General features: G+C 37.5%; 1 protein-coding gene across 2 annotated transcripts in view; it reads left to right on the top strand.

Annotated features, from left to right (window-relative positions):
* Positions 1–25,720, top strand: part of DGKI (diacylglycerol kinase iota) — a 436,008-nt gene that overhangs the window by 289,198 nt on the left and 121,090 nt on the right. The window contains exon 21 of one of the 2 annotated variants that reach the window (XM_063099453.1): positions 2,972–3,034. The exons of the other annotated variant lie outside the window; for it this stretch is intronic. Within the exon in view, the coding sequence (XP_062955523.1) occupies positions 2,972–3,034 (63 nt within the window). The remainder of the gene's footprint in view (positions 1–2,971; positions 3,035–25,720) is intronic. 2 annotated transcript variants of the gene reach the window in all.

The raw sequence follows: 25,720 nt of genomic DNA on the forward strand, positions 1-25,720 counted from the left end.
TATTTGGAAAAAAAAAATTTTATTTCCTGCTTTCCTTTCTTTCTGCCTACCTGTTTTTCCCCTTCCTTCCTTCCTTCCTTCCTTCCTTCCTTCCTTCCTTCCTTCCTTCCTTCCTTCCTTCCTTCCTTCCTTCCTTCCTTCCTTCCTTCCTTCCTTCCTTCCTTCCTTCCTTCGTTTTTACTGTTTCTTCTGTTTCATTTGCCTGTCTTCTTTCTTAGTAGAGGAGAAAGAAAACCAGTTTAAAATGTCTTTAAAAACTTGTGTGTCTCTCTGTGTGTGTGCGTGTTTCCAATAAGAAGAAGGTAGCTGCTCAATTAATCCTAAGGAATTAAGCTCCTTTCACACAGCATGTTAACTGGGAATATTTGAGACATAAGTGCTGTGGCTCCCTAAACTGCCATTTTCTCACTTGAATGCCAGCATTCCTCATGGATCTATCCTTTCTCTGGGAGATTGCATCTCAGATCTGTGTCTTCAGCTAACACTTCCTTTTAAATTGAAATATCTTTGTTGACATCTTTATTTTAATATCTCATAGCAATCTCCAGCTACATGCTAAACACTGGACTCATCAACTCTATTTCCTTTGGTTTTCCTCTGCACCGTCCAGTGGGTCTGTTCCATTCACATTTGTGTGAATGGAACTACCCGTCCCCTCATTGACCATGCCCCTGGCCCCTGGAGTCATCTCAGTCACTGCTACCTTTATTACATCCAGCAGGCTAGCTACTGTGTTCTTTGAAATCTGCTTCTATTTATGTCCCAAATCATTAACTCTCACACCATCTGTTCTCTCTGCTAGTAAGATGGCTTTAGTGCAAAGGTTGTGCATGTTACCTCTCGGCAGCATTGCTAAAATATGCTCATAATTCACTTCCTTGCTCTGTTCCTTCTGCCCTTCACACAGTCTTTTTCCAATACACCAGTTAGAATGATCTTTCTAAAAAGATAAAGGCTATCTTCCTTAGCTTTATAGACCTTTTTGATCACTGCCTTCTTCATGCTCATGGCCCTGTGCTCCAGAGAGGACTGCTCTCCTGCAGCAGTGTCCGTCTCCTGCGTCATCATGGTTTTGCTCAGTCGCTCTTCTGAGGTGCCCTGCTCACGTCCTCCTCCTCATCTGCTGACTCGCTCACAGTTCACGACTCCACTGAAATGCTGCTTTACCAAAGAATCCTTTTCTATCTTCTTCTAGTTGTTAGATGCACCTCTCGGTGCTGCCGTAGTGCTCTTGGTTACTTCCATCACAACGTCGATTAAAGATTGCGCAGTTACTGTTTTACTTGTCTCTCTGCTCTGCAGGGAGGCCTTGGAGTTTTCCTCTTAGGATCCCCAGTGCCCGTCATAGTTCCTGAAACATGGTCACAGTGACTCCCACATGAATCAGATTTATAATGCTATCTCTGCTAAGTTTCTCAGAAATTATGTCTAAAATAACATAAATCTAAAATCTTTGAATGAAAAAATGATATAAAACTTGTCTTAATCACATTTTATTATAAGTGGAAGATACATATTTAATAATTTCACAGTATAGTTCACTTGGACAGGTGGAATTTCCATGACAAATAGTTAAATAGTTGACCTTTATGATACTACTAAATCTTCATGTATGTAAAAAGGCAAAAATAATGCTTTCTAAAAAATTATTTCTTGGCTTATAATCCCATTTGCTGTTACTATACACAAACTCAAAGGCTAGGTCTCACTTGTATAGGAGTATATCTCATTTTGTCATGGTATATGAAGCTACATGGAATATGAACTTCAGTCAACGTCTTCCCCCAAAAAGTAATAGAGGAGATTTATCTGGGTTCATATTTGTATACCAGTATCATGATAGCCAGATACATTTGATTGTGTTCTCTATTTGAAAGACACCATTGGAGCAAATCAGAAATTGAAAGTTACTCAGGTGTTTAGGGAGGTATTCAGCTGTTACCCTGAATCAATTAAAAATGATTGTTTTATCCATTGGCAAGATATCTAGTTAACAAACTTTGATTTAGGAAACTGGATTTCATCATCCTGGGCTGTTATTGGTTGTAACTGATAGTCCTTTGAGGATAACATGGATTGAGAGAGCTTGTGCTAGAGTTAACTCATGCATTACTTTGTATGAGAATTTATGTAGCCAGTAGAAAGAGAGATCAAGGTAGCTTTGTCTGTAGGCAGTTATAAGTGACAGAGCAGACAGAACAATTATGTAAAAGTGACAGGACATTTTGGTTTTAGTTTCTTAAATTCTACATTTTGTCTTTTCTAATAGCCACTGTAGACTCTCTCCATTATAAAACAAGGGAGGCAAGGGCGAAGTCTGTGCTTTCACTTTTCTACCCAGAATGTGGGTGGAAGTACAGCATCACAGTGGTGGAATTACGCTTTCTTGGTATTGCCTCTGGAACTCTTAAAAAGCCTTCATTGTTTAATTGAAGGAAGTTAAAGTTTTGTTTGAGTCACTGTTTTCAAGACGGTTGTCTTTTGATGTGAGCATTCCTAAAAGCCCGGGGAACCATGAAGCCTGTGTGAAAGGACTAGACTGACCTTTAATCTCCTCAAAGATGAGTTTACTGTGCCAGCCTACCATTCTCTGATGTGTAAGTGTGTGCCTCCTCTCCTGGGGTGTCCTAAGTGACCCAAAGCAAGGGAGGCCATGTACTACCTCCCACCTATCCCACCCCGCTTTCCCCCACAACCCACCTCCTGCACTGGCCCCTTGCTCCAGTCTGTGGCTTGCCTAGAACCAGCCCCTTCCATGTGTCCTGTTGGCTTCGTTGCTACCACTGGCTTTTTTGGATTATTTCCGTGGCTGGCTTGATTTTTCTTTTCCATTCACTCACTGTTTGGTGATGCGCTCATTTAATTTCTGTTTAAATTTTGTGTGTCTCTCTTTCTCTCCCTGGCTTGTTCCTTGTCTGTCCACGCTGTCGTGCTGACTCTGTCTTCGCTGCCCATTCCCTGCTGCCTCTAGTGTTCATCAGGTGCAAACTGCGGACCTGCGGCGAGTGTCTGCTCCCCCTGGCTCCTTCACCATGTGAGTACAGTGCCGTTCAGTTTTTACATTTTGTCCCCCAACCTCATCTGATCTGCAGGGTTAGACAGCCTGCGTCCTTTTCCTTCACAGGTCTCCTACTCAGCTAAGAAGCTGCCTAACCGTAATTGCTTTCTTGTCTCTGTCTTTAATTGCAAATGAGATTGTGAAGTTCTTTGTGTTCTATGTGTCCCCACCCTCCAAGAGTTAACGGTTTAATTTTTAAATTAGATACATTGGGGCCCATGGTTGCATGGAGTTGTATAAAATTCCATACTGAGCACTGGTTTTTATGGAAAGTTTATAATACCATTAGATCATTCTCTTACCTACAGTTCCGGGATGTGTTTGAGGAAGTGCCTGCAGCCCTGGATTTGTAGATGGACCCATAAAAATTGCATGTGGAGTTCTGAGTGTATGCATGTGCATATTTCTGGGTTGAGGACCCAAAACTGTCACTGAGTTAGCAAAATGTATTTTTATATATATTTAGCAGTGAGGCACTCTGAGGTATTATTTGTTTTGTGATGAAAACAAACAGAAAGGAAATAAGTTTTTTAGCATTTCATTTCTGGATCATTTTGTGCTGTTGCCTCTGTCTTGTCCCCATGTAACATATACTTATTTAGCATTTATTATGTTTCAGGTACTGTTACAGGTGCTTTACCTATGCTAACTGATTTACTCACACAGCAACTCTGTGCCATATGTGGTATCATTATCTCCAGTCTGTACATGAATCTGATGCATAGAGACGTTCAGTAACTGGCTTAAGGTCACGCAGCTAATAAGTCATAGTCTGAGATTCAAACTCAGGCAGTCTGGCTTCAGAGTTCATGCTCTTAACCATTTATAATCTGTCACCCTTCGTCTCTCAGGATCCTGTGTATTTCTCAAGACCCAGTTCAATGATTATCTCTTCAAGAAATTCTTCCTTGTTCCTTGCTGTCAGAATTAATTACACCCTCACTGAAGTTTGCTGTTGATGTGTCTATTGTAGTGCTTAAGGTTTAACTTGGTATTAATTATATTAACTCTGTATCTGTGTATATTCTACACTAGACTTAGGTTATTTGAGATCATTGGCAGTATCTTATTATGAGACTTTGTGTTCTCAGCCCTGTTCACGGATCTTAACCCACAGTGTTGTGAAACCAAATAATGGTTGGTTGGTGGAATGAATGAATAAAAGAATAAAAGAATACATGTCTAAATAGAACTGTACAATTTCTAACATCTAGTGATATGAAAAAGTAATTCCTAAAGTTTAGCTATACAATCTACTTCCAGCCCTAGTCTTTATTATTCATTTATTTAAAATATATATTTATCCAACGATGTTTATTTTGCACTTGCTCTGTGTCAGACACTTTTATGCTGCGTCTCTTGTGGTGAGCACGATACAGCACTATCTTTGTGAGCTTCAGATTGAGTGGTCAAAGAATCAACTAGAAAATGATATTTAATTTCCAATTTGGAGGTAATTGCTAGGGTAAATTCTACATTCTGTACAGGCCAATAAATTTGAGTACCAGGAATACCTCTCAGTGGTCATTATTTTCAGTGCTCTGTAGATAAAGAGTAAACAATTGAGAGTATTATCAGTAGATATGTGTGTGATAGTCTCATATTTCTATCACTAGTTAAGTTTTGGCTGTATTTATGTTTTAGTCATGTATCTTAAATGGGGCTGTTTATTTCTTATTCTATAGTGTGTGTGCTGTAGTAAGGTAAATTGCCATGTTTCCATAGGGTGTAACAGGCACTCAGTTGTGGCTACTTTAAAAGTTGAATAGTAACCTGAAAATACTTTATATCTATATATGATATATGTGGGTACTTCAAAAAATTCATGGAAAAGTAAAATTGAAAGATAATACAAGTATTTCCATGAAGTTTTTGAAATACCCGCATATATTAAGTATTGTTGATTTTATGCCTGTATATAACTGATAGAACTTTATGTAATAAAAATTTATTAAATCAGTTTATTACTTTAAAAATCAGGTAACAAAGCCCTATCAAATAGAGCAATGCACGTGGAGAAAAGTTCAAGCATCACAGTGGATGTGTGTCTTTTTATGTGATGGCAGTGATAACTTAGCTTTGATCCACTCTCACACTGCAGTTTTGCTATTTCCTACAGTGTTTAAAAGGTATGTTAATGCTGTTTCGCTCCTCATGAAAGCCAGGTGTCCCAGTATCCTGAACTGAGATTGTCTGGTTTTGTTTTGGCTCTCAAATCAGCCATTCTGTGTTTGAAACAACTCTTTTTTTTTTTTTTTTTTACAGATGATCATTTCTTTGCAAGAATTCTCTCTTTCTGCTGCTCCTGAAGCAAATGTTGCTGCCTTGAAGCAGCTTGAAGAATCTTTCTTTTTAGCTTTCTGATAACTTTCTTGAGGGAGGGCAATATAGGGGAGTGCTTGGTGGTGACACTATAATGGATTGCTAGGAATTTCAGCATACTGCTACTGCCTGTGTACGTGCAAAATTTTGGCCTTATGCAAAGAGGAATCCTGAAATTTTATGTTTTGGTCATATGCGATCACATATGAATGATGAATTTTAATCAAAGATATTTAGTGACCTCATCCAATAGGACACAATAAAGCAATGGAATATTTCTCCACAAATCTTGTACAGTGTAGGTAAATGAATTCTTCGTAGTTATGTGGCTTTATAGTAAAGTCCTCATTGGAGGACAAATACTCACACTCCATTTCATAAATTATGAGTAGTCATGCTAAATGTTCCAATTTCCAGCTCCTATTTAGCTAATGCCAAAAAATGTATGAAACTGCAAAATGTGTCTTTCTAGAACTCTTTTGCGCTTTAGTAGTTACCTCTCATTATGTTCCACCTCTCCCTTGCTTTTCTCCCATCAAAATGAAATAATGTTACATTTACACTTTATTTTTTCATCTTTCAAACAAACATTGAGTGTTTACTTCAGACACCATGTACTCGGTGGGGTATTGGAGATATAGAGATGAGAAAGCTAAGGTTTCTGCCCTGGACCAATGGACCCACCTGGAACAGACATAGTTGTGTTGCCTACAACACAATTACAGTGCAAAGTGACGAGCATCCAAGTAGAGATTCTGGTTGTGATTCCATGTGAATAAATTTTTATTAGTTACATAGGCTTTTTAAAAAAATTAACATGTAGTAAAATTGACTTTCTGGTATGCAGTTTTATGAGTTTGATATGTATAGATTCATATAATCACCACCATAATCAGGTACAGATCAATCTATCATCCCCAAAAAGCTGCCTTATAACCTACCTGGTTGTAGTCACACTCTCTTATCTCCCAATGTCTGGCAATCACTGATCACTATTGTTTTGTATTTTAGAGAATACAACATAAATGGAATCATACAATACGTAACCCTTTGGAGCTGGCTTCTTTGACTGAGCATAACATCTTTGAGACTTATCTAAGTTGTCGTATATATCAATCATTTGTTCTTTTTTATTGCTGAGCTGTATTCAGTTGTCTGAATATTTCAGTTTGTTTACCCAGTCACCTATTGAAGATATCTGGGTTATTTTCAGTTTGGGGCAATTATGAGTAGAGCTGCTGTAAACATCGATGAACAGGTTTTGTGTAAACAAGAGTTTTCATTTCTCTAGGTTAAACAACTAGGAATGGTATTGCTGTATCATATGGTAAGTGTTATGTTTACCTTAATAAGAAACCGACAGTCTGTTTTCCAGAGTGGTTGAACCATTTTGCATTTCCAGTAGCAATGTTTGATGTAGTTCCAGTTGCTCCACATCCCTGCTAGCACTTGGTATTGTCAGCATCTTTAAGTATTCATCATTCTAACAGGCATGTAGTGGTATCATATCCTAGTTTTAATTTGCCTTTACCAAATGGCTAATGATGTGAACATCTTTTCATGTGCTTATTTGCCATCCTTTATATACTCTTTGGTGAAGCATATGTTCATGTCTTCTGCTCATTTTTTAATTGGAATATTTGTTTTCCTCCTGTTGAGTTTTGAGAGTTTGTCATATATCCTGGATCCAAGTTCTTTGTTAGATATGTGCTTTGGAGACATTCTCTCCATGTATCTTGTCTTTTCATTATCTAGACAGTATCTTTTGTAGAGCAAAAATTTTTGACAAAGTCCAATTATTAATTTTTTATTTATAGAGCTGGGTTTTTTGTATTATGTTCAAGTACTCTTTGTCTTATCCTGGGTCATGAATAGTTTCTCCTTTGCTTTCTTCTGAAAATTTTATAGTTCTTCATTTTGCATTTAGGTCTATTATCTGTTTTGAGCTAAATTTTGTATAAGATGTGCTATTTAGGTTGAGGTTAACTTTTTTGCATATAGGTGTCCCGTGGTTCCAGCACCATTTGTTGAAAAGATTATCTTTATCCATTGACTTGCCTTTACAATATTATCAAAAATCAATTCTATGTACACACACACACACACACACACACACACACATTTATCTATTTCTGGACTCTTCTGTGCCATTGATTTATGTATTTATGCTTTTGCCAGTGCCATACCCTTTTGATTATTGTACCTTTATAAATTGTACCTTTATGAAAAATTAAATAAATCTTAAAGTCTAGTTGTTATTCCCCCAAATTTACTCTTTATTTTCAAAACTGTCATGGCTATTTAGACTTCTTTGTCTTTCCATCTAAATTTTTAGAATCACCTTGCCTATGACTCCAAAAATGCTACTAGGACTCTGATGGAAATTGTACTGAATCTGTAGATCAATTGGGGAATAATGACATCTTTACTGTGTTGAGACTCCCAATCCATGGATGCTCTCCATTTATTTATTTTGTCCATCATTGCTTGATAATTTTCAGCATACAGATTTTGTAAATATTTTGTTAGATTTGAACATAAGTATTTCATTTTTGGAGCTATTGTAAATAGTATTTTTTATTTATTTTTATTTTTTGGTATTTTTTTAAATGTTGGTTTCCAATTGCTCATTGTTAGTATATAGAAATACTATATATGTGTGGACCTTGTATTCTGTGGCCTTACTAAATTCACTTTTTAATTCTAGAAGTTTGGTAGCATCTTCAGGATTTTCCACATACTTTTAAACTTATCTGAGAATAGGAATAGTCTTATTTCTTTCTTTCCAATCTGTATGCCTTTTATTTCTTTCTTTTGTACTGGCTAAGATTTCTAATACAATGTTGAATAAGAATGGTAAGAATGGACATCGTTGCCTTGATTTTGATTTTAGGGGGAAATCATTTTGTCTTTTACCATTAGATTGATTGTTAGCTGTAGACTTTTTTGTTGAAGTATTTTATCAGTATATATGGCATTATTCATTCCTTAAAAGTTTGTTAGAATTTGCCAGTAAAACCATCTGGGCCTCAAGATTTCTTTGTTTTTCCTTCTTAAATATAAATTCAATTATTTTTAGGAGTTATAGGACTACTTAGATTATCTATTTCACCATGGGTGTTTTAGTTTTTTACAGTCGTTTGAAGCTTTTGAGGAATTGGTCCATCTCATCTAAGTTGCTGATAATGAATGAGGGTACTTCAAATGTTTGTGGAAAATGGTATTAAAAAATAATTTGAATCTTTCCATGAACTTTTTGAAGACCCCTCATATGTGGAATTCTTGGTAGTATTTCCTTATCTCTTTATTGTCCATGGGGTCTGTAGTGATAGTCTTCTTTTATTTCTGATATTAGTAATTTTATCTGTTCTCTTTTCGTCTTTGTCGATCTAGGTAGAATATTACCAATTTTATTGATTTATTTTGAAGAATTGGCTTTTGGTTTCATTCATTTTCTCAATTGTTTTTTTCTGTTTGCAATTCCATTGATTTTTACCCTTTATTGCTTCCTTCCATCTGCTTACTTTGAGTTTTTAGCTCTTCTTTTTCTAGTTCCTTAAAGCAGAAGCTTAATTATGTACTTGTTTAGTAGGCAATGACTCAACTGAGTTCAGGCTACAAGTTCTGACTAATCTTCTAAGGATTGTCAGTTCTGTTTTCAAACCCTTTGCTTTGCTATTTTTACCTGTTTGATATGTGCACCACTAAATTGCCAGTATGGGACCTGGGTGGCGATTTACCCCATAGTTCAGTTCCTAAATTCTATGGTAGGAGATTTAGGGCTAGATTCATGTATTTGCAACCTAGAAATGAACCCCCGAGGGTTTGTAAACATCTTTGTAGAGTTGTTTTCTGAGCTCCTCACTTTCTGCTCTCATCCCTGGTACTTTCCAGTTTCCTGGAGCTTCTTTTTTGGTCCTTTAGCCAGAAAGCTTAGGCTTTAGCTACCTAACTCTGCTGCATACTTCCTGCAACTATGTTTATGCCCAGGGCCAAGCAGGCGTATAACACAGAGAGAGAAAGAAACGATGGTGGTTTATCCCACCCTCTTGGGACCACAACTCCTGTGATCAGAGAGGAAGCCTCCGATTTCTCATAATTTTAGGTACCTAAATGCCTTTGTCTTTGGGGTAGCCACTGCTGCTGGCATGTTAAAAATGCCCCGAGTGCTGGGGTATGAGACAATGGAGGAAAAAACAAAAATCAAAAGGAAGATCTCCCCCAATTTCTCTCAGCATTGAGTCCCTTTTTTTTTTTTTATCTCGAGCCAGAGCACAAGCGTTCTCTGCAAGCTCTCTCTGTCTGTATCTGGTGTTGGTTTTGGGGGCTTTGTGCTGCCTGGAGTCCAGACCAGCATTTTTTGGAAGGAGAGAGAAAGCAGAGCTCACCATCAGTTTGATGGTATTTGAAATTCAGGTCTTCTTCCCCAGTGTATTGCTATCACTTACTTTTCAAAGTTCTCAAAGAGCTGCTTTATGAATTCTGTCCAGGTTTTATAGCTGCATTCAGTGGGGTAGATAGAATGGTGTGTGCTTACCCAACTTGTGCAGAACTAGAATTTCTCCCCTGCCTTTTGAAGCAAAGGACTACCACATGTATCCATCCTTCTTACCCACTGCAGTCACTCAGCAAGTGCCACAGCTAAATTCAGCAAAACAATTCTGCAGAAAGAATAGTGTATTTTGAACTACAGCCAACATATGTTAAATGTAATATGTCATCCTGCACAGTTGCTACAATTTAAACATAAACAGGCCATGTCCCAATGCTAAATTGGTGGGCTTGCCTGTTACCTTGGGGAAGGCAGAGTTAGACACAGATCCATGAAAAAAGTGTGAATTGTCATATTTGACCATAAGGAGAGTATGATTCAGCATTCTAAAATTGTTTTTGATAAATGAAGGCTTATTTGTAAAGGAGGAAAGTAAATTGATTTCCATACTAAGAAAAGGAGTTTTGCTAAGAGAAAGGGAAATATTTTTGATACACTAAATTTTTTTTTGTGATTCTGTTTTGGGTTGACTTTAAAAATTTTATTGTTGAGAAACTACCAAGACAGAGACAAGCACCTTCAATCTTCATGACTGAAGAAAACATAAATTGGCCATAGGTGGTTTAACATGGCATGCCTCTGGCCTGGGAACTAAACTAGCAGATCCTTTGAAGTGCTTTCTAAAATTATGTGATTTTATTCTCTAGTCACATCAAAGCTTTTGTTCTAACATTTTCTTAAATTTGTTTATTTAACACTGGCCCGTTAATTAGAAAATAAGACTTGATCTGCATCATATATAACCCTTTTTCTTTTTCTTTTTTCTCTCCATGATCTCCACTCTACCACTTCCTGGACTCCATCAGGAAGTAGCAAAAACATTGCCAAAGTAGAAATTTACATGTACGCATTGGTAAACTAAGAGGCTTACCCCTAAAATAGCTGAGATCACCTATCAGACATGGTTTGCCTCAATGAATTAAGCTATTGGTGGCTAACACACAAACTTTCATGAGCATCTCAGCATGAATAGCACTCATGGGCCAATGGAGCCTCCAGAAATGTGCTTCATGTCTGAACAGAAATCTGTCCAGATTCTGATTCATGGATTATAATGTTTGGGTAATAGTTTTTGGACCCCAAAACCAATTTCGATGGTAGTACAAGGGCCTAAGCACTCTAAATATTGTGATTAGGTTTTGTTATTATTATTGTATCCTGGGGTGATTATCCTGAGTGGGAGGATTATAGATATTTTTTTTCTTGGCTTTCTGTATTTTCTGACTTATTTAAGTGAACATGAATTACTTCTACGAAGGGCAAAATTGCAAAAAAAAAAACAAAAACAAAAACATATTTTTAAAACAGGAGAGAATTGCCATGTTCATAGAATTGAAAAAATGCCAATTGCTCAATGTCAGGGTCAGATATTGAAGCATGAGAGTCAGCCTCAGGCTCTCTGGAGAACAGAGCTGTTTGCTCTAGGCCTCTGAGCAAAGGAAGCTGCTGAGCTTTGCACATCTTTCCTCCTCCTTTCTCTCTCTCCCCCACGCCCACGTTGTCTGAGTTATCTTACTAATGATTTCACTTCCCACCATCCACAGTGTCATGTCCTTCAGTCATACCGTAACACCATCCTCTCCTTCCCTCTTCTTGTGCTACTCTTCCCTGCTGGTTCTGTACAGCAGATATACTGAATGGAAAATTCCAAGGAAAAGAAAGTAAGAGCTGCTTGGGCTTCATGTCATGCCAGTTTCCAAACTAGAGCCTAGGTTGCAACTTGGAAAATGGGTTTTTTCCTCCCTGTGTTCCATGAGTTTCCCCCGAGAGTTCCTTCACTCTTCCTGGACTTCCATCCCACTCAGGTCTAGTGACATAAAGAAAAGCGACAGCAGGAGTAGACCACAGTCTCTAAGTAGGGCATCTTTATCCTTCCCCATGGTAACATCTTTCTTTTTGAGTATCTGGGGAAGCCCTGCATTTGTCTGTCTACTATTAAACATGTATTAATCTTTTGCTTTTCAGTTTTTCAGATATTAAAAAAAAATGTAGTTGGTCCCTGGGATTCCTGTTAGCTCTGAATTTCTGTTATAGTAAAATTCAGGGCATGACCCTAGAATCATACAAAAATCTGCCCCAAAGATATCTAAGACATGAAGTAGGCAAGACTTGCCATGGGACAAGACAGTGTCATCCTTGGTCCTGAGGACTGAGGACTGGGCAGTGAGGCCAGGCCCTGTGCTGCCTTGGTAAACTTAATTCATATCTCACCTTGCTGTCAACACAAACCCAAGTGAATTCAGCCAGGGAGGTAATATGTCCCTACACAATGCTAAGTAAGCACCTTGCACTGTGATCAAATTGAATACCCTGATAACCATATGAGGTAATTTTGCTATAGTTCCCATTCCATAGATGAGAAGACTGAGAACAAGAAATGGTACTAAACTTGCCTACAACCACATGCCATAAATTGATAAAGTTAAGATTAAAACACAGGGTCATATGCTTTGAAGGCAGCATTTAAGACACTGAACTCAACTGTCAGAATAAACTCTGGTCATTTTCCTGTGTGTGTGTGTGTGTGTGTGTGTGTGTGTATTTATATATATACATATATGTCATTATATATTTTAATTAAATCATACTATATAAACTTTTAAAGAAAATTTGGATATGAATAATAACTTAAACTTTAATTCTGAGTGTTTCAAGTGTGTGACTCTTCGGTGTTATAGGTTTGCAGTTCAAGTGTTATTATAAGAAAAATTGCAGAATGTCAAACTCCAGTAAAAAATAAATTCTAGCACAGCTGAAAAATTTGGAGAGTCTTTTAGAATTATTAGCAATGGTTTTCAGTTTGTGAAACAGGCTTAACAGGATGGGTCATGCTAGTGTCTACGGTAGAGGGATTGCTCCTATGTTCCACCATTAGCAAAGGTCAGTGCAGGGCTCCATGTTCAGTACACTTATGTAAAGGCACACCACATTTAAGACTCCCTCAAAATTTAAAATTATAGCTCATTGCTTTTTAAATTTATTTTTAGAGATGAATTATTCATGTCTGCGTAGGTGTAGAAACAGTCTTACGACTCAGCACTTTTCTTATAGTAAAAGGTCACTCCAAAAGTGAAGCAGATATTTACTGCAGGTTAGGTTGGCTTGAGTGTGCAGAGCATAAGCGGACTATTGCAGAAGTCAAATTTTGGGGTAAGGGGGAGAATTTGTAGGACTGTTTGGATATAGTACACATTGCAGGTGCATTGGGTGGGAAAAAAAAGAGAAGAAAATTTATGAATGTTTTTGTGCAAATAAATAAAAATAATTTGACATTAGAAATAATAGTCCAGTAAATGCAAAAATAATTTTTTAGAGTTTTCTAAATACGATGACTTTTAGAAGGAGAAGTGGAAATTAGGATCTGAATATCCAGAACAGGGATATCAAGCTGGCAGAGATTCCCAATGTATCTTAGAATTTTGGAAAGTGAAAAACTAGATTCCTCATTCTTCCATTATATAGGAGTACTTTGAAAACTTTGTGGAAAAATAGAATTAAAAGATAATATGAATCTTTCCATGAACATTTTGAAGTATTCGCATATATCTTTTTATAAACACTAGTTGCAGGATTAAAACAAAATGAGTGAGTTCTCTTAGTGCATGTTTAGCAGGAACCTGTGTAAGTTTTACAGGACTCCCATAACAAAATACCACACGCTGGGGATCTTAAAGGACAGAAATTTATTGTCTCATTGTTCTGGAGGCTGGAAGTCTGGGATTAGAGTGTTGGCAGTGTTGGTTTCTTCTGCAGCCTCTCTGCTTGGCTTGTAGACGGCCTTCTTGTCCTCATGTGGTCTTCCCTCTGTGTGTGTCTGTGTCCAAATTCCCTCTTCTTATAAGGGCACCAGTCATATTGGATTAGCATCCACATTGACAGCCTCATTTTAACTTAATTACCTCTTTAAAGAATCTTTCTCCAAGTACAGTCACATTCTGAGGTACTAGGGGTTAGGACTTCAGTATATCAATTTGTGGGGATTCAGCTCAGCCCATACAGCATCATACCATGTACATTTGATTAAATTTTAGTTATTTGTGTGTGTGTGTGTGTGTGTGTCACAAGCTGTTGGAAGATTTAACTTTTTGTATACTGCCTATATTAACAGTTTAATTTTTAAAAATCTTTTTTTATTAAAGGGTATAGGAGGGGCTGATGGATATTGCCCTTTTATATGTCACAGATTGTCAGTATTAATTTTATGGGTACAAATAGGTGGTTGACCTCTCTGGACCCAAGTTTATTTTCTGTAAAATAAGGTGGCTGAATGATAATGCACTTTAAATTTTGTTTAAATCTGAATTCCTAAAGCTTTATTATAATAAAGGCAACCACAGAAATATATATGAACTGTAAATGGAGAGGGAAAGGAGTAATTTTTCTAGTCTTTGTGAATAAAAGATTGATTTACAAATGGACTCTGTACTAAGGGAGGAAAAAAAATCTTGAGATTGACCATTACAACTGCAATGTTATTAATGGAGTTACTGTATTCAGGGAGAAAAATATTTCAAGTTTTACTTCCATACTGTAGTAATAACTGATATTATTTTCTGGCAAACAGTGAGAAGAACATATTAATAACAAAGAAATCTAGATGTTTGTTTTAAGTGTTCCAAGAGTGTGTTTCTTTTGGATTACTTTGCCGAGCTGGTAATGTACGTTGGTAACTGTGAGGTGCGTTTCACTTGTGGAAGAGTTTCAATTTGATTATACCAATTCAATTGAGTTTTCCTTGTCTGTCATCACACCCTGACACACTTACATAAAATTAAAGGAGAGCACATTTTAAAAGGCATGAAAAGAAAATACTTGTTGATGCTAGATTTAATTAATTCCTCGAACTCATCATCACATTTTGTGTCAGCAAATGAAATTCTAAAAATGAATTCAGCAGGTTCCAAAGTTCTAGCTAAGGTATTTGGCGAAAATGAAAGTGCCACTGGAAGAATTACAAATGAAACAAAAAAGGACAAAGCCATTTAGCTTTATATTACAGAGACGTGTAGTTTCATTTCTATTTTTTAAATTAATTACTTAGACTTTATTGTTCTCAAGAGAGATGGTTTATGTCCTCTAGTTGGGGCATAAGTCTGTCTTCTGGCCTGATGGTATTTTGTCACCTGGGCAAAGTAAAACAATTATATATGTTTTCTTGAGGAAAGGTTTTTGACTTGTGACTGCGTTAGCATACTACCCTTGATAGAGACTTCATCTACTTTAGCATGGCAAGTGAAAGGAGAGAAAGACATGGGAGAAAGAAAAGTGCCCCAAATTATTTTCACATTTTATTAGGATAATATCAGTAAAACCACTGTTTTCTTTCTCTTTCATTGTTTTTCTTTTAGTGTTAATAGCAGCAAAATATCTAACTAGTTGTTTTGTGTTTGTTTCTTCTTTTTCATTCAAGTAATTTACTAGCCTACCTCTAAAAGTATATTCTATGAAACGTTTTTCTTCAAGTTTATTATCAAATTTTGCAAAAGTTATTTTCATTGATTAGCAACTGTGTAATTGATAGAATTGTGTGATTTTTATAAGTTCTGTTCTAGAAATGTGTTTTTATGCTGTCCGTTCTTAGACAAGAAGAATAGTTCCAAAAAAAGGGCAGTTTATAAAATCCTTCAATCATTAGATCAGGAACTAGAGAAGGGTGACGAAAAGTTTCCACCCAGCTGGCTGAACTGGCTGAGCTGCAAAGGAGAATCAGGCTTAGCGGACTCTCGATGTTTTCTTCGTGGATTTCTGATGAGGAAATGTGGGCTAGTGGGAACACATCTGTGCTGCTAGTGGGGTACTTGGGCCTCTGCCACCTGAAGGTTGACTAGAGTCATGATGTCATGTCTCTGTTCAGGCCCAAATGTAGCTCCCCACTGAGTGTTTGGTGTAAGGTCACTGAGGAAGGAGATGCTAGCTGGGCAAAGGATGGAAAAAAGATTTTATTAGCAAGTGGCAAGTGGACCTGCTGGGCTGAGCTGAAAAATGGCGTCAACGCCAAGAGGCAGTTGGGTGTCTTCTTTTATAGGATTAAGATTAATATCTGGCCTAACTGAGGGAAATGGTTACAGTGTTCCACTCTGGGTACAGCCTGCTCAGCCTGCTCATGGGAACAGAGACTTAGGGAAATGGAAACTTAGAGAAACAAAACTGAAGGACAGGGACTTTCTAGAAGTCAGGCTCTCAATTCCAGGGACCTAACATTTGGGACATTGGCAAGCAGTTGTCAACAAAGAAAAAAAAAATCAAAACAAAACAAGGTAAAATATTAATTCCCTGCTAATTAAGAAAAACATTTTTGCAAATATTCTTTTTCTGATACACAGATTTTAGGAAAATACGTGAATCCTTTTATTGAACGTTTTACATGAAAAGCTAAAACCATTTAAGGAAATGCTTCTTATGTAATGCCATTTATTGTCAGGCCAAGACTTACTTTTTATTTTCTTTATATAAAACAAAACATGGAATTTTCTCCTGAGCGAGCCTGTTTCCTAGAAGCGAAGACTTACTCCCACACAGTTTGCAGAATAGCTTTTCAATAGGAACACATCTTGTAGTTCATGCATTCCATCCTTTCTAACCCAATTGGGTTATATCATTTCTCCCTTTGAAGATAACCATATTTGTTTTGACTCCATTATTGCTTCATACATTTTGGCAACTGATGTGTTGGGGTTATTTTTTACTTAAATCTAAATTCTTAATTTTTTTCCCTTGGTTTGTAGATGAAATAAGTGTTAAATATTTAAAAATTACATATAGTTTAGTTTTGTTTGTAAAAATATTGTTTTAATGTTACACATAGACACCCACTCAAATACCATCACTTGATTCATGAAATTGCTTAGAAATACTAGAAGGTCAGCAAATTATACCAGCTATCAGCCTAATTTCAGTGTCATTCATATGTGTGAAAGGCCACAAGTGTTTTATCCTGTGAAATGACACCTTAAAACAAATTATACGTCCTCTATATTTCTTTCCAGTAAAGGATTTAATTTGTTTATCAGTTGCAAATAAGAACAAGATAATACTACAGTTTGTGATTGCAAACCCAAATTAAGATTTTTTGCACTTAAAATAGCAAGTAAGTGTAAGATATCCCTTTGATATATAGAAATTGAAACCTGAAATGGAAAATGTCTATCTTTCTGAGCACATGAGATCTAAAGCTGTTTTGATGTCTTGGGAGTAACATTACCGTATTATGTCTCATTGGTTCAAGCACAATGGCTTCTTACTCCATTGGAGATAGTGATTAACAGCCCTATCTCCAATCAGAGCAGCAAAAGAATACTATTACAAAAATGCATGTTCCCTCTACCTCTCATTTTCATCTGTATTTTCTGCGGTATTTGCTTCTCCTTTGCCTTGTACCGTATTTGTCCAACTTTTATATTATTTAAGCATGAAAGAGTATAAAAAGAGTATAACTGGGAACTTAAAGTCTAAAACTCCTACCGTCAAAGGCTTTTTCTTAAAGGTTATCATCTCTAGTTGCCAGTTCAGCAAATGTCAGGGCAGGAGACTCTACCTTCATGAGACTTAAATTAGCAGGTAGTATCTAATCCCAAGTAGAAATTCTTCCCTTTTCATATTAAGCAAAGGTAAGCTAGAGAATCAACTCCATACACGAAGGTAGCACAGCAATAACATGAGGCATGAGCATTAAGATTATTTCTTGTTTGTCGGTTTTAGTAATGGAAGTTCATTTTTCCTTTGAACCAAATTCTGTTAAGTTGTCCCAGTTCTGGCCAATGCTGCACATTACATGTCATACATGATTAGGTGTGATGAGAAATGTAATCAGTTATGAAAAAAATTTTTCTTATCGCAAAATTAGGAAGTTCACGTGGGGAACAGTAGTTTCACACCTGTTGAAAGCCTCATATTTAACATGCATTGTGGGAGATATAAAGATAGATACAGCTGGGCATCTGTCATTGAAGAGCCCATGATTTAATAGGGGAAGCAAAATCATCATTTCATGATCACATTTGCGTTGCAAGCAGTGTGCACTACAATGAAATTTTTGGATGTAGGGAGCCTAGTTAGTCTAGATGTGAGACAATGGTAGCTTGGTCTATGGGGGTTTTAGTGGAAGGGGCAATACATATTTGAAGAAGCATATTTGAGAGATATTTAGAGGAGGGTGGATTGCCAGGAGGAGAAAGAAGGAGCTATAAGACACTTGGTTGGGAAACCCAAGAGTCTTTTGAACTGAAATCCAAGAGAAAAGAGCTTCCAGGAGCAGGGAGTTAACCACAGCATGGAATACTGCTGAGGGTTGATTAAGGTGAGAACTGAGAAGTACATTTAATATGCATGAATAAAGGGAAAGGAGAAAGTGACAATACTGTGTAATCTTATGGAGAGGAGACTTTGAGGGTCTTTAGCAATCAGTCGTTTAGTGGATTAAACAATAAATCTGTGGGCCAACCCCGTGGCTCACTCGGGAGAGTGCGGCACTGGGAGCGCACTGGCGCTCCCGCCGTGGGTTCGGATGCTATATAGGGATGGCCGGTGTGCTCACTGGCTGAGCGCGGTGTGGACGATACCAAGCCAAGGATTGCGTTCCCCTTACCGGTCACAAAAATGACAAAAATAAACAAACAAACAAACAAACAAACAAACAAACAAATAAATAAATAAATCTGTGACTATGGTAACCAGAAATTGTAACATGGTGTATACATGGAGGTGGTTCCACATAAAAATCTCAGAATTGGATGACTGAGTCAATAACAGCGATGACATTCACTGCTGTAAAAAGAAACAGGTGGTCAGGGGAATTTGAAATATTGATCACAGTTGTCAGCCTGTTTCTTTGTCTTTAAAGAAAAAATGATGAAACTGCTATACTTATTGAGCTGCTTTGCAGTGCCACTGAGTAAAGCCACTACTCATCTGTCGCCTTTGCTTTCCCTGCAAATGCCGTGAAAATGATACTGAGCAGAACAGTCTCTAATAACCACATGGTAATTTCACTCTACTGCCTATTCATTTATGACAAATTTCAAAAGCAAAGAAATTTATTACAGATTTCCATGGAAGCATGAAAATGTTAATTACAATGTGTATTTGAAGATCTCCAGAAAATTAAAAAACTTAGTTTTGTTTCAGCCAGTGTCATGCAAGTTCCTTGATATTTGGTACTTTTGTTTATTTTAAATCTGTTAGCTGTTGTCAGCAAATATTTCTCTGATGTGCATCTTGCTTTGGTGCTTACCATTTGCACTCCTTTGCCATAAGTCCCTGTGACAGATTCTCTCAGTGACTTAAAACCCAGGACCCACTGAAATAAGGGTAGAAGGGCCAATATACAGAAACTATGGAGAGGGAGATTCAGACTCTTTAGGGAGAATTTGCAAATGCTAGGGCAGTCTGAACAAAGAGTAGGCCACTTTCATCTAGTATGTTATTGCTGGATATGGATCAAGCACAGACTGAGCGCCTGTTTGAAGATTCAGTCATAGGGGACTATAGAACCAGATGGAATAGCAAATATTGAATTAGAAGAGACCTAAAATCCCTCCCAACCCTATGATACTTCCATGATCTTATAGGAGGATCTGGAGGGATAGCTGTCTCAAATAGTTTGTCAGCTGTGACATATATTAGGCACCTCACAAATGGATGTCTTGGAGACTGAGAACTTATTGAATTTTGATCAGAAAAGAATTAACCATCTTTAAAGGTACTTTCTTCAGGAAAACCTGTTGGGCAGTGGGAGCATGAGTGACTGCTGCTAATGTGATTTTGTTTTATCCTTGCTTTGAGATTCAAAAACTTCTGTTCACTTTATTTTGGATACCTGAGGCATTGTTCTCTACTCCAGGCAGAAGACAACTGAATTATTAGGGTTCTGTCTGAACTTGGCAGGTGTCAAACATTCATTTTAAATCTGTTCAGAAGGCTTGATTCAATTTGGTTTTATTTTTCAACGTGAAGAGGCCTTCTTGCATACATTTTTGGATAGGTTATTGTCAGTAGCAGTTCAAAAATGTCCCAGGGTAAATTTCAGCAATTGTTAGGAAGTTGCTAAAGGAAGCCATTGAGTTATAAGTGAATTTAAAGAAGGCCCAGCTTGGTAGCTGAGATAAGGATGTGGTGATAGATGTTTCTGGTTCATCAGTATTTAATTGAAGAACAGATAGTCCTGAAATGGTTTACTTACCTTTTTGGTAGAGACATCTACCATTTGTATTTTCTTTCCTCTTTTCATTTGTGTGGATCCCACTTAGAGATAAAATGCAAGGAAGTGAGGGCATAATCTAGCATGGATTTACCTCTTGATGAAGAAATCAAAGGACAAAAATGGACAGAACCCAAATTGGGGTTTTGCCTGGGGTTCACAAAGAGAAAAGCCACTAGAAAGCAGCTCAGAGATGCTCCAGTGCCAAACTGTGTTAAAGCCTCTGGGCCAAGTGCAGTCCCAGAGGAATTTGACTTGCTTGCATCCCATTTATTCATTTGGTCAAGAATGTTTATTATAGACAGGCATTGTTCTAGGTGCTGGAGCTGCAAAGAGGAGGAAGAGGGAGTCTTTCATGCTGTGAATCCACACTAGAAATTAATATTTTGATCCAGGAACATTCATAAAATAAGGATCAGTACAAATGAATTCTATTAAAACATTAGTTAGTAACATACTTTATTATACCTAGATTATAAGTGGTACAATCTCACATTTGCATTCCTTGAAAGAGGTTAAAGCAGTTTATTATTTTTGTTAAATCAGGCCTGAAGGGAGAAAGAGGTAGAGTTGTGATGCTTTTCTGCCTTGCAGAGGAAATCCAACTCTGTTTATGAGTAACAATGCCTGGTTAAATTATAGTTCATAAAAATCAATGCATCTACGTAGTGAGTGTCAAAAGCGGCAAAGCTTACCCTAGGCCACCTAAGAAATGTCAATGAAAACAGGATATTTTGAAGGTATAAAATGTAGAATAGTTATATAACTTTAAGGGTCTTTTCTGCAAAATAAAATGGGATTTATATTCTTAATATCTTTAAGTAAAATATCTTGCAAACATTTGCATTCTTCTCCAACAGGCTGCAGATGGCTACATTACTCTGGATCTTGTGTTTCTACCCTTGTCTCTGAACTTTGTTCAGAAGGATGGAGAAGTTTGAGGGCATAAGGGAGGAATATTATCCTAGTGGATTGGAATTCTACATAAGAACAAAGAAGCAAAAAAGAGCTATTGGCAGTATCTATGGGAGAGCAGAGAGTAGTAGCAAGAACTACGTGTTAGTTGAGTAGCTGAGGGTGGGTGTTCAAAGAGTTGTCCCAATGGGGTGTCAATCCACCTCCCTTCCAGCATCTTGGGGTAATAGGTGTGCATAACATGGATGAGAGATGCTGTGGTCTGGAGCTTGTTGGAAGCTTGTGTGAGTGATTTAATGAGAGGTGCTTTTATTACAGTTCTTGAGAGAGTTGTCGTGAGGGGCGTTTGGGAGTTCAGTCCAGAACCGTGAATTTCAACTCTGCATAAGGATCTCAGTCTCAGTGTTGCAGAGGAAATTAGTGAGACGGCAACAGGTTGAGGTCACTACCCCAATACGAAAGGGAGTTCACAGATTGCTGGATCCCTTTTAGGAAACTTAAGAGTTTCGACGGAATTCAGGTTTAGAACCTGTGATATAGAGCCCAAATCAGCATGGGAGTAGCTTGTGGCAGATGTTGGCACAGAGGCAAATTTATTTTTATCGAGGTTGTTAGTCTCTTCTATGCTCTACTAACTTTTTTGGCAAAATTTAATTTTAGAAACTAATGGCAGTGCTCGTCTCCAGACTCCAAGGAGCAGCTTTGTCATTCTCCACCTCCAGTCAGCCATTAAAGGGACACTAACATATTTTGACATAAGGGAACAAAATTGGATTACTTGGCTTTCATTTAATATCTGTGCACTTTTTCTCCTCCATGCTCTTTCTGTTTTCATGCTATTAGTTGGCCCTGTAAAATACCAGGTGGGAGAAGGTCCAGGAACATAAAGTTTTATGACACCAGCCAGGCTAGACAATTTTCCCCCAGAGAAAGCCCAGGACCTTGTCAGAAATGTCTAGGGAGGTTCCTGTATATGCTCTAAACTTCTTATAATGTCTGGCAGTAGCAGATGCTACTGTTTGTTAGGTGTACACTTATTTAGGAGAACAATTTTCAGAATAATTATTATAGTAATAAATAGCTACTGTCTACTGAGCACTTGCAATGTGCCAGGTGTTTTCCTAAGCACATGACATATATTGACCCATTTAATTCTCATAATATCCCTATGAGGTGGATTCTATTACTGTCTCCACTTTACCTATGAGGAAACTGAAGCCCCGAATTTCCTGATTTCACCAGTAATTGGAAGAACTTCACTCCAAATCCAGGCAATCTGACTTGAAGCCTGAGCTCGTAACCTCTTTGCTGTTGGCTCCCATACCCACTGTTTACACCAGGATTGAGAATGATTCAAAGGGGTTTTCCATAGTGGATCCTGTGGTCTAATGCCCTTTAATTTGCTGACGGTCCTCAGCTGGGGCACTGTGTGTTAGAAAGCAAAACACCAGACAACCTAGTCAGAAGACTGGATTTAGGCAAGCTGCTGCTGGTAGAAAATGGGATGTGTTGTAGGTTGTTGTTGAAGATGGGAGCAGGAGAGTGAACGTGTAGGAAGGCGGATGGGAAAGAGAGTTAAGCAGTAGTTAGGGAGGGTCTCCATTCTCTTTTTTCTTGCTTAGCTGGTCATTCTGGAGCTGAAGTGAGATAACAGGTGGATTAGTTTGGGATCTGGAAAGTTTTTTCAAATGATAGTTCTTGCTGTATGTCCATGATGTACCCCCTGGAAGTCAGGAAGATTGGGAGGAGGCCAGTGGTTCAGTAGGGTGTGAGTTGGAATAAGAGGGCATAGACGAGAACCTCGGAGGTTGAAGCATGTGGACAGGTAGTGGGCACTGATGGATTTTAAGAAAGGTGGCACACACTGGTGAGCCCAAAGTCAGGGGAACTCCATGGAGGGGGGCATGTGGGACTGGCTGGCAGTTTTCTCTGAATCCTATTCCCTACTTGGCAACTGCTGCTGTAGTGGGTCTTAGTCTTGATACCTCCAGCCCACTGGAGAGGACTGGAGACCACTGCCATTAGATCTACTGATATTTCAAAAAAATGTTTAATTGAGCTCATTCAACTCTTATCCTCCCCCTTGTCCTACTACAGAGGATGATGGACCCTGCACTCTATGGTTTCAGCTTCCCTTTTGACTACTGTGTTTTCAGGGATATATTTGCTAATTAAAATCTTTGCAGCTCACTGGGGTGAACTTGGAAATGAAAAGATCTGACCCTTTAATTTGGGGATAGGCATTTAGTATGAACATTGTGTGGTCACTCTGTTAATTGCTTAAAATTCTTTTCTCTCTACCACATCTACTACCTAACTCTCTTTGTTTGTTGTCATTCTTATTTTTACTCTTATCCTGAGTTATAATTTATTTAGGCGTTGATACACTTTTAACATAACTATATTATTTCTCTGAAAATGATATTCAATTTAAAATAATCCCTAGGTCCCACCACATAGAGATAACCACTTGGAACAGCTCGCTGAACATTTCCCCAGGCATTTCTATTGCATATATAAACTCCTAAATTCCACAATTTACATGAAGAAGCTTATGCCACATGTAATTTTCCATGAATTTTTTTTTACTTGGTATTATGTTGTAGCCCTACACACTCATAATATCTGCCCAGTGTTTTCTTGTTTACCTAACCATCTCCCTGTTGACTGTTTATTGATAATGAAAAGAATCTGAGCAGCACACAGAAATTATCCGATTCTGCTAATACAAACTTTATGGCTTTGCTGTCAAATCCATGGGATTCTTGGTATTTTTCCATTGACTAGAGTCTGAATCCTTGGTGGAGACTTATATAATAGAAAGAGCATGAAATGAATGAATGAAAATTCCAAGGTTTTGCTCCCAGCTCTGCCACTTAGTAGCTGTGTGACCTTAAAATCACTTCACCTTTCTGAACCTCAGTTTCCCTATCTGTAAATGATGTTGTGGGTATGCATGATGATTAAGTTCTGTTCTACTAATTTGCAAATATGTTATCAAACTATATCTTCCATCACAACTTAAATCTCAAGTCAGCTTTATTCATCAGTGCCTCTTCAATGTCAAGTACAATGCCAGTACAAAATAGACACCCATCAAAAGATGAGGAGCCAATTTAGCCATTGAATCTGTCTTCATAACTTTCCCCAGAAATATTTATCTCTGTGGTTTTGTATTGGCTTGGTTTTAATCCAGTGAACCTCAGACATTTTTACCTATCTACCATCTCTAGAATTTGTGTGCTTATATCTACACTTAAAAACAGTCACAGTTTAAATCTGTGTGTGTGTGTGTGTGTGAGAGAGAGAGAGAGAGAGAGAGAGAGAGAGAGAGAGAGAGAGAACTCTCAATGTGGGTGGGCGTGCACATATGTATCTACAGTTGGATATGTATGTGTTATTTTGGGGTAGTAGAATAGGAGTTTGTATGAAGGGAGTTACTATACTTTGTCCTAAAAGAAGGTTTAGAGAAAAGAATAAGGTTAAGTTTTTCTTGCATTCCCTTTTTCAGAACTGCAACAAAATTAAATGGGTTTGTGTCCATGTCTCTGTGCGTGTGTGTTTGAGGTGGTGATGGAGGGAGGTAACCTGACTATTATTTTAAAAGTATTACTCCTTCCATCCGTTCTTTTTGTTCCTCTCCTTTTCTTTTTTCCTCCCTCCCTTCCTTGTCTCCTTCCCACTCTGCCTCCTTCCTTCCTTCCTGTTACTCTCTTTCCATTTTTCTTTCCTTTTTTTCTTTTCCTTTCTTTCCCTCCTTTACAGAAATGAGGAGTGACACTATTCTTTCTACTTTAGTCACTGTGACTTTTATCACTCTTTAGTATAAAAAATAAGAAACAATGCTCTATTTAGGAAAATTCCATCAATCAATGAAATCTGAGTATAAGGTAGTATTCAAGGACAGTTAGGGATTGTGTTATATTAATATATTGAAGGAATGTATTGATCCATAGTGGTGTTGAAGAAAACTAAATTATTTCACTCAACTAACACCCAAGATTGAAATTCTTTGAAAATATTTCTTAAGAAAACCCAAGGAGTCCATTAAGGAGTGTGAGCAGAATGCTTCAGAAAGTTTTGTCTACCTCCTTTAATTGCTTAGTATGTGTCCTAAAACAGTTGGGTTGAATTCTTTCAAAATGAGTTACACACTTTATTTTTATTTATTTATTTATTTTGGTGGTTGGCCAGGACGGGGCTTGAACCCTGGGCCTTGGTATTATCAGGACCATGCTTTAACCAACTATGCTAGCCGGCCAGCCTGAGTTACTCACTTTATTCTCTTCCTATAGAAATATTTAAGATTTTTCCTTCATTTTGAGGTGCTCAGAGGCACCATCACAGGCAGCTTTTATTGTAATATGCTCTGACTGAGAGGGCTGTCACAGACTATTGAGGTATGTAGAGCTATTTCAATCTCAGTCATGTGCTTTCTGGATTATTAATATGCTTTTTTTTTAAAAAAATAGTTTTTCTCTCTCTTCTGAGGATCAGGCTGCCGTTGACCATGTTTGACTGTTATGGGTTTATTTGCTTATAGTTCTTTACAGCTCCAGCCCACTTCTCACTGTTTCAGATTAGTTGCATCTAAATAATTATGTACTAGACACATAATCTTATTAAAATTTTAATAAATTAACAGAAAATATGATATAAAAGTGGTCTCCAAAGGCTT

The sequence above is a fragment of the Cynocephalus volans genome, chromosome 6, assembly GCF_027409185.1.
Source record: "Cynocephalus volans isolate mCynVol1 chromosome 6, mCynVol1.pri, whole genome shotgun sequence".
Classification (NCBI taxonomy): domain Eukaryota; kingdom Metazoa; phylum Chordata; class Mammalia; order Dermoptera; family Cynocephalidae; genus Cynocephalus; species Cynocephalus volans.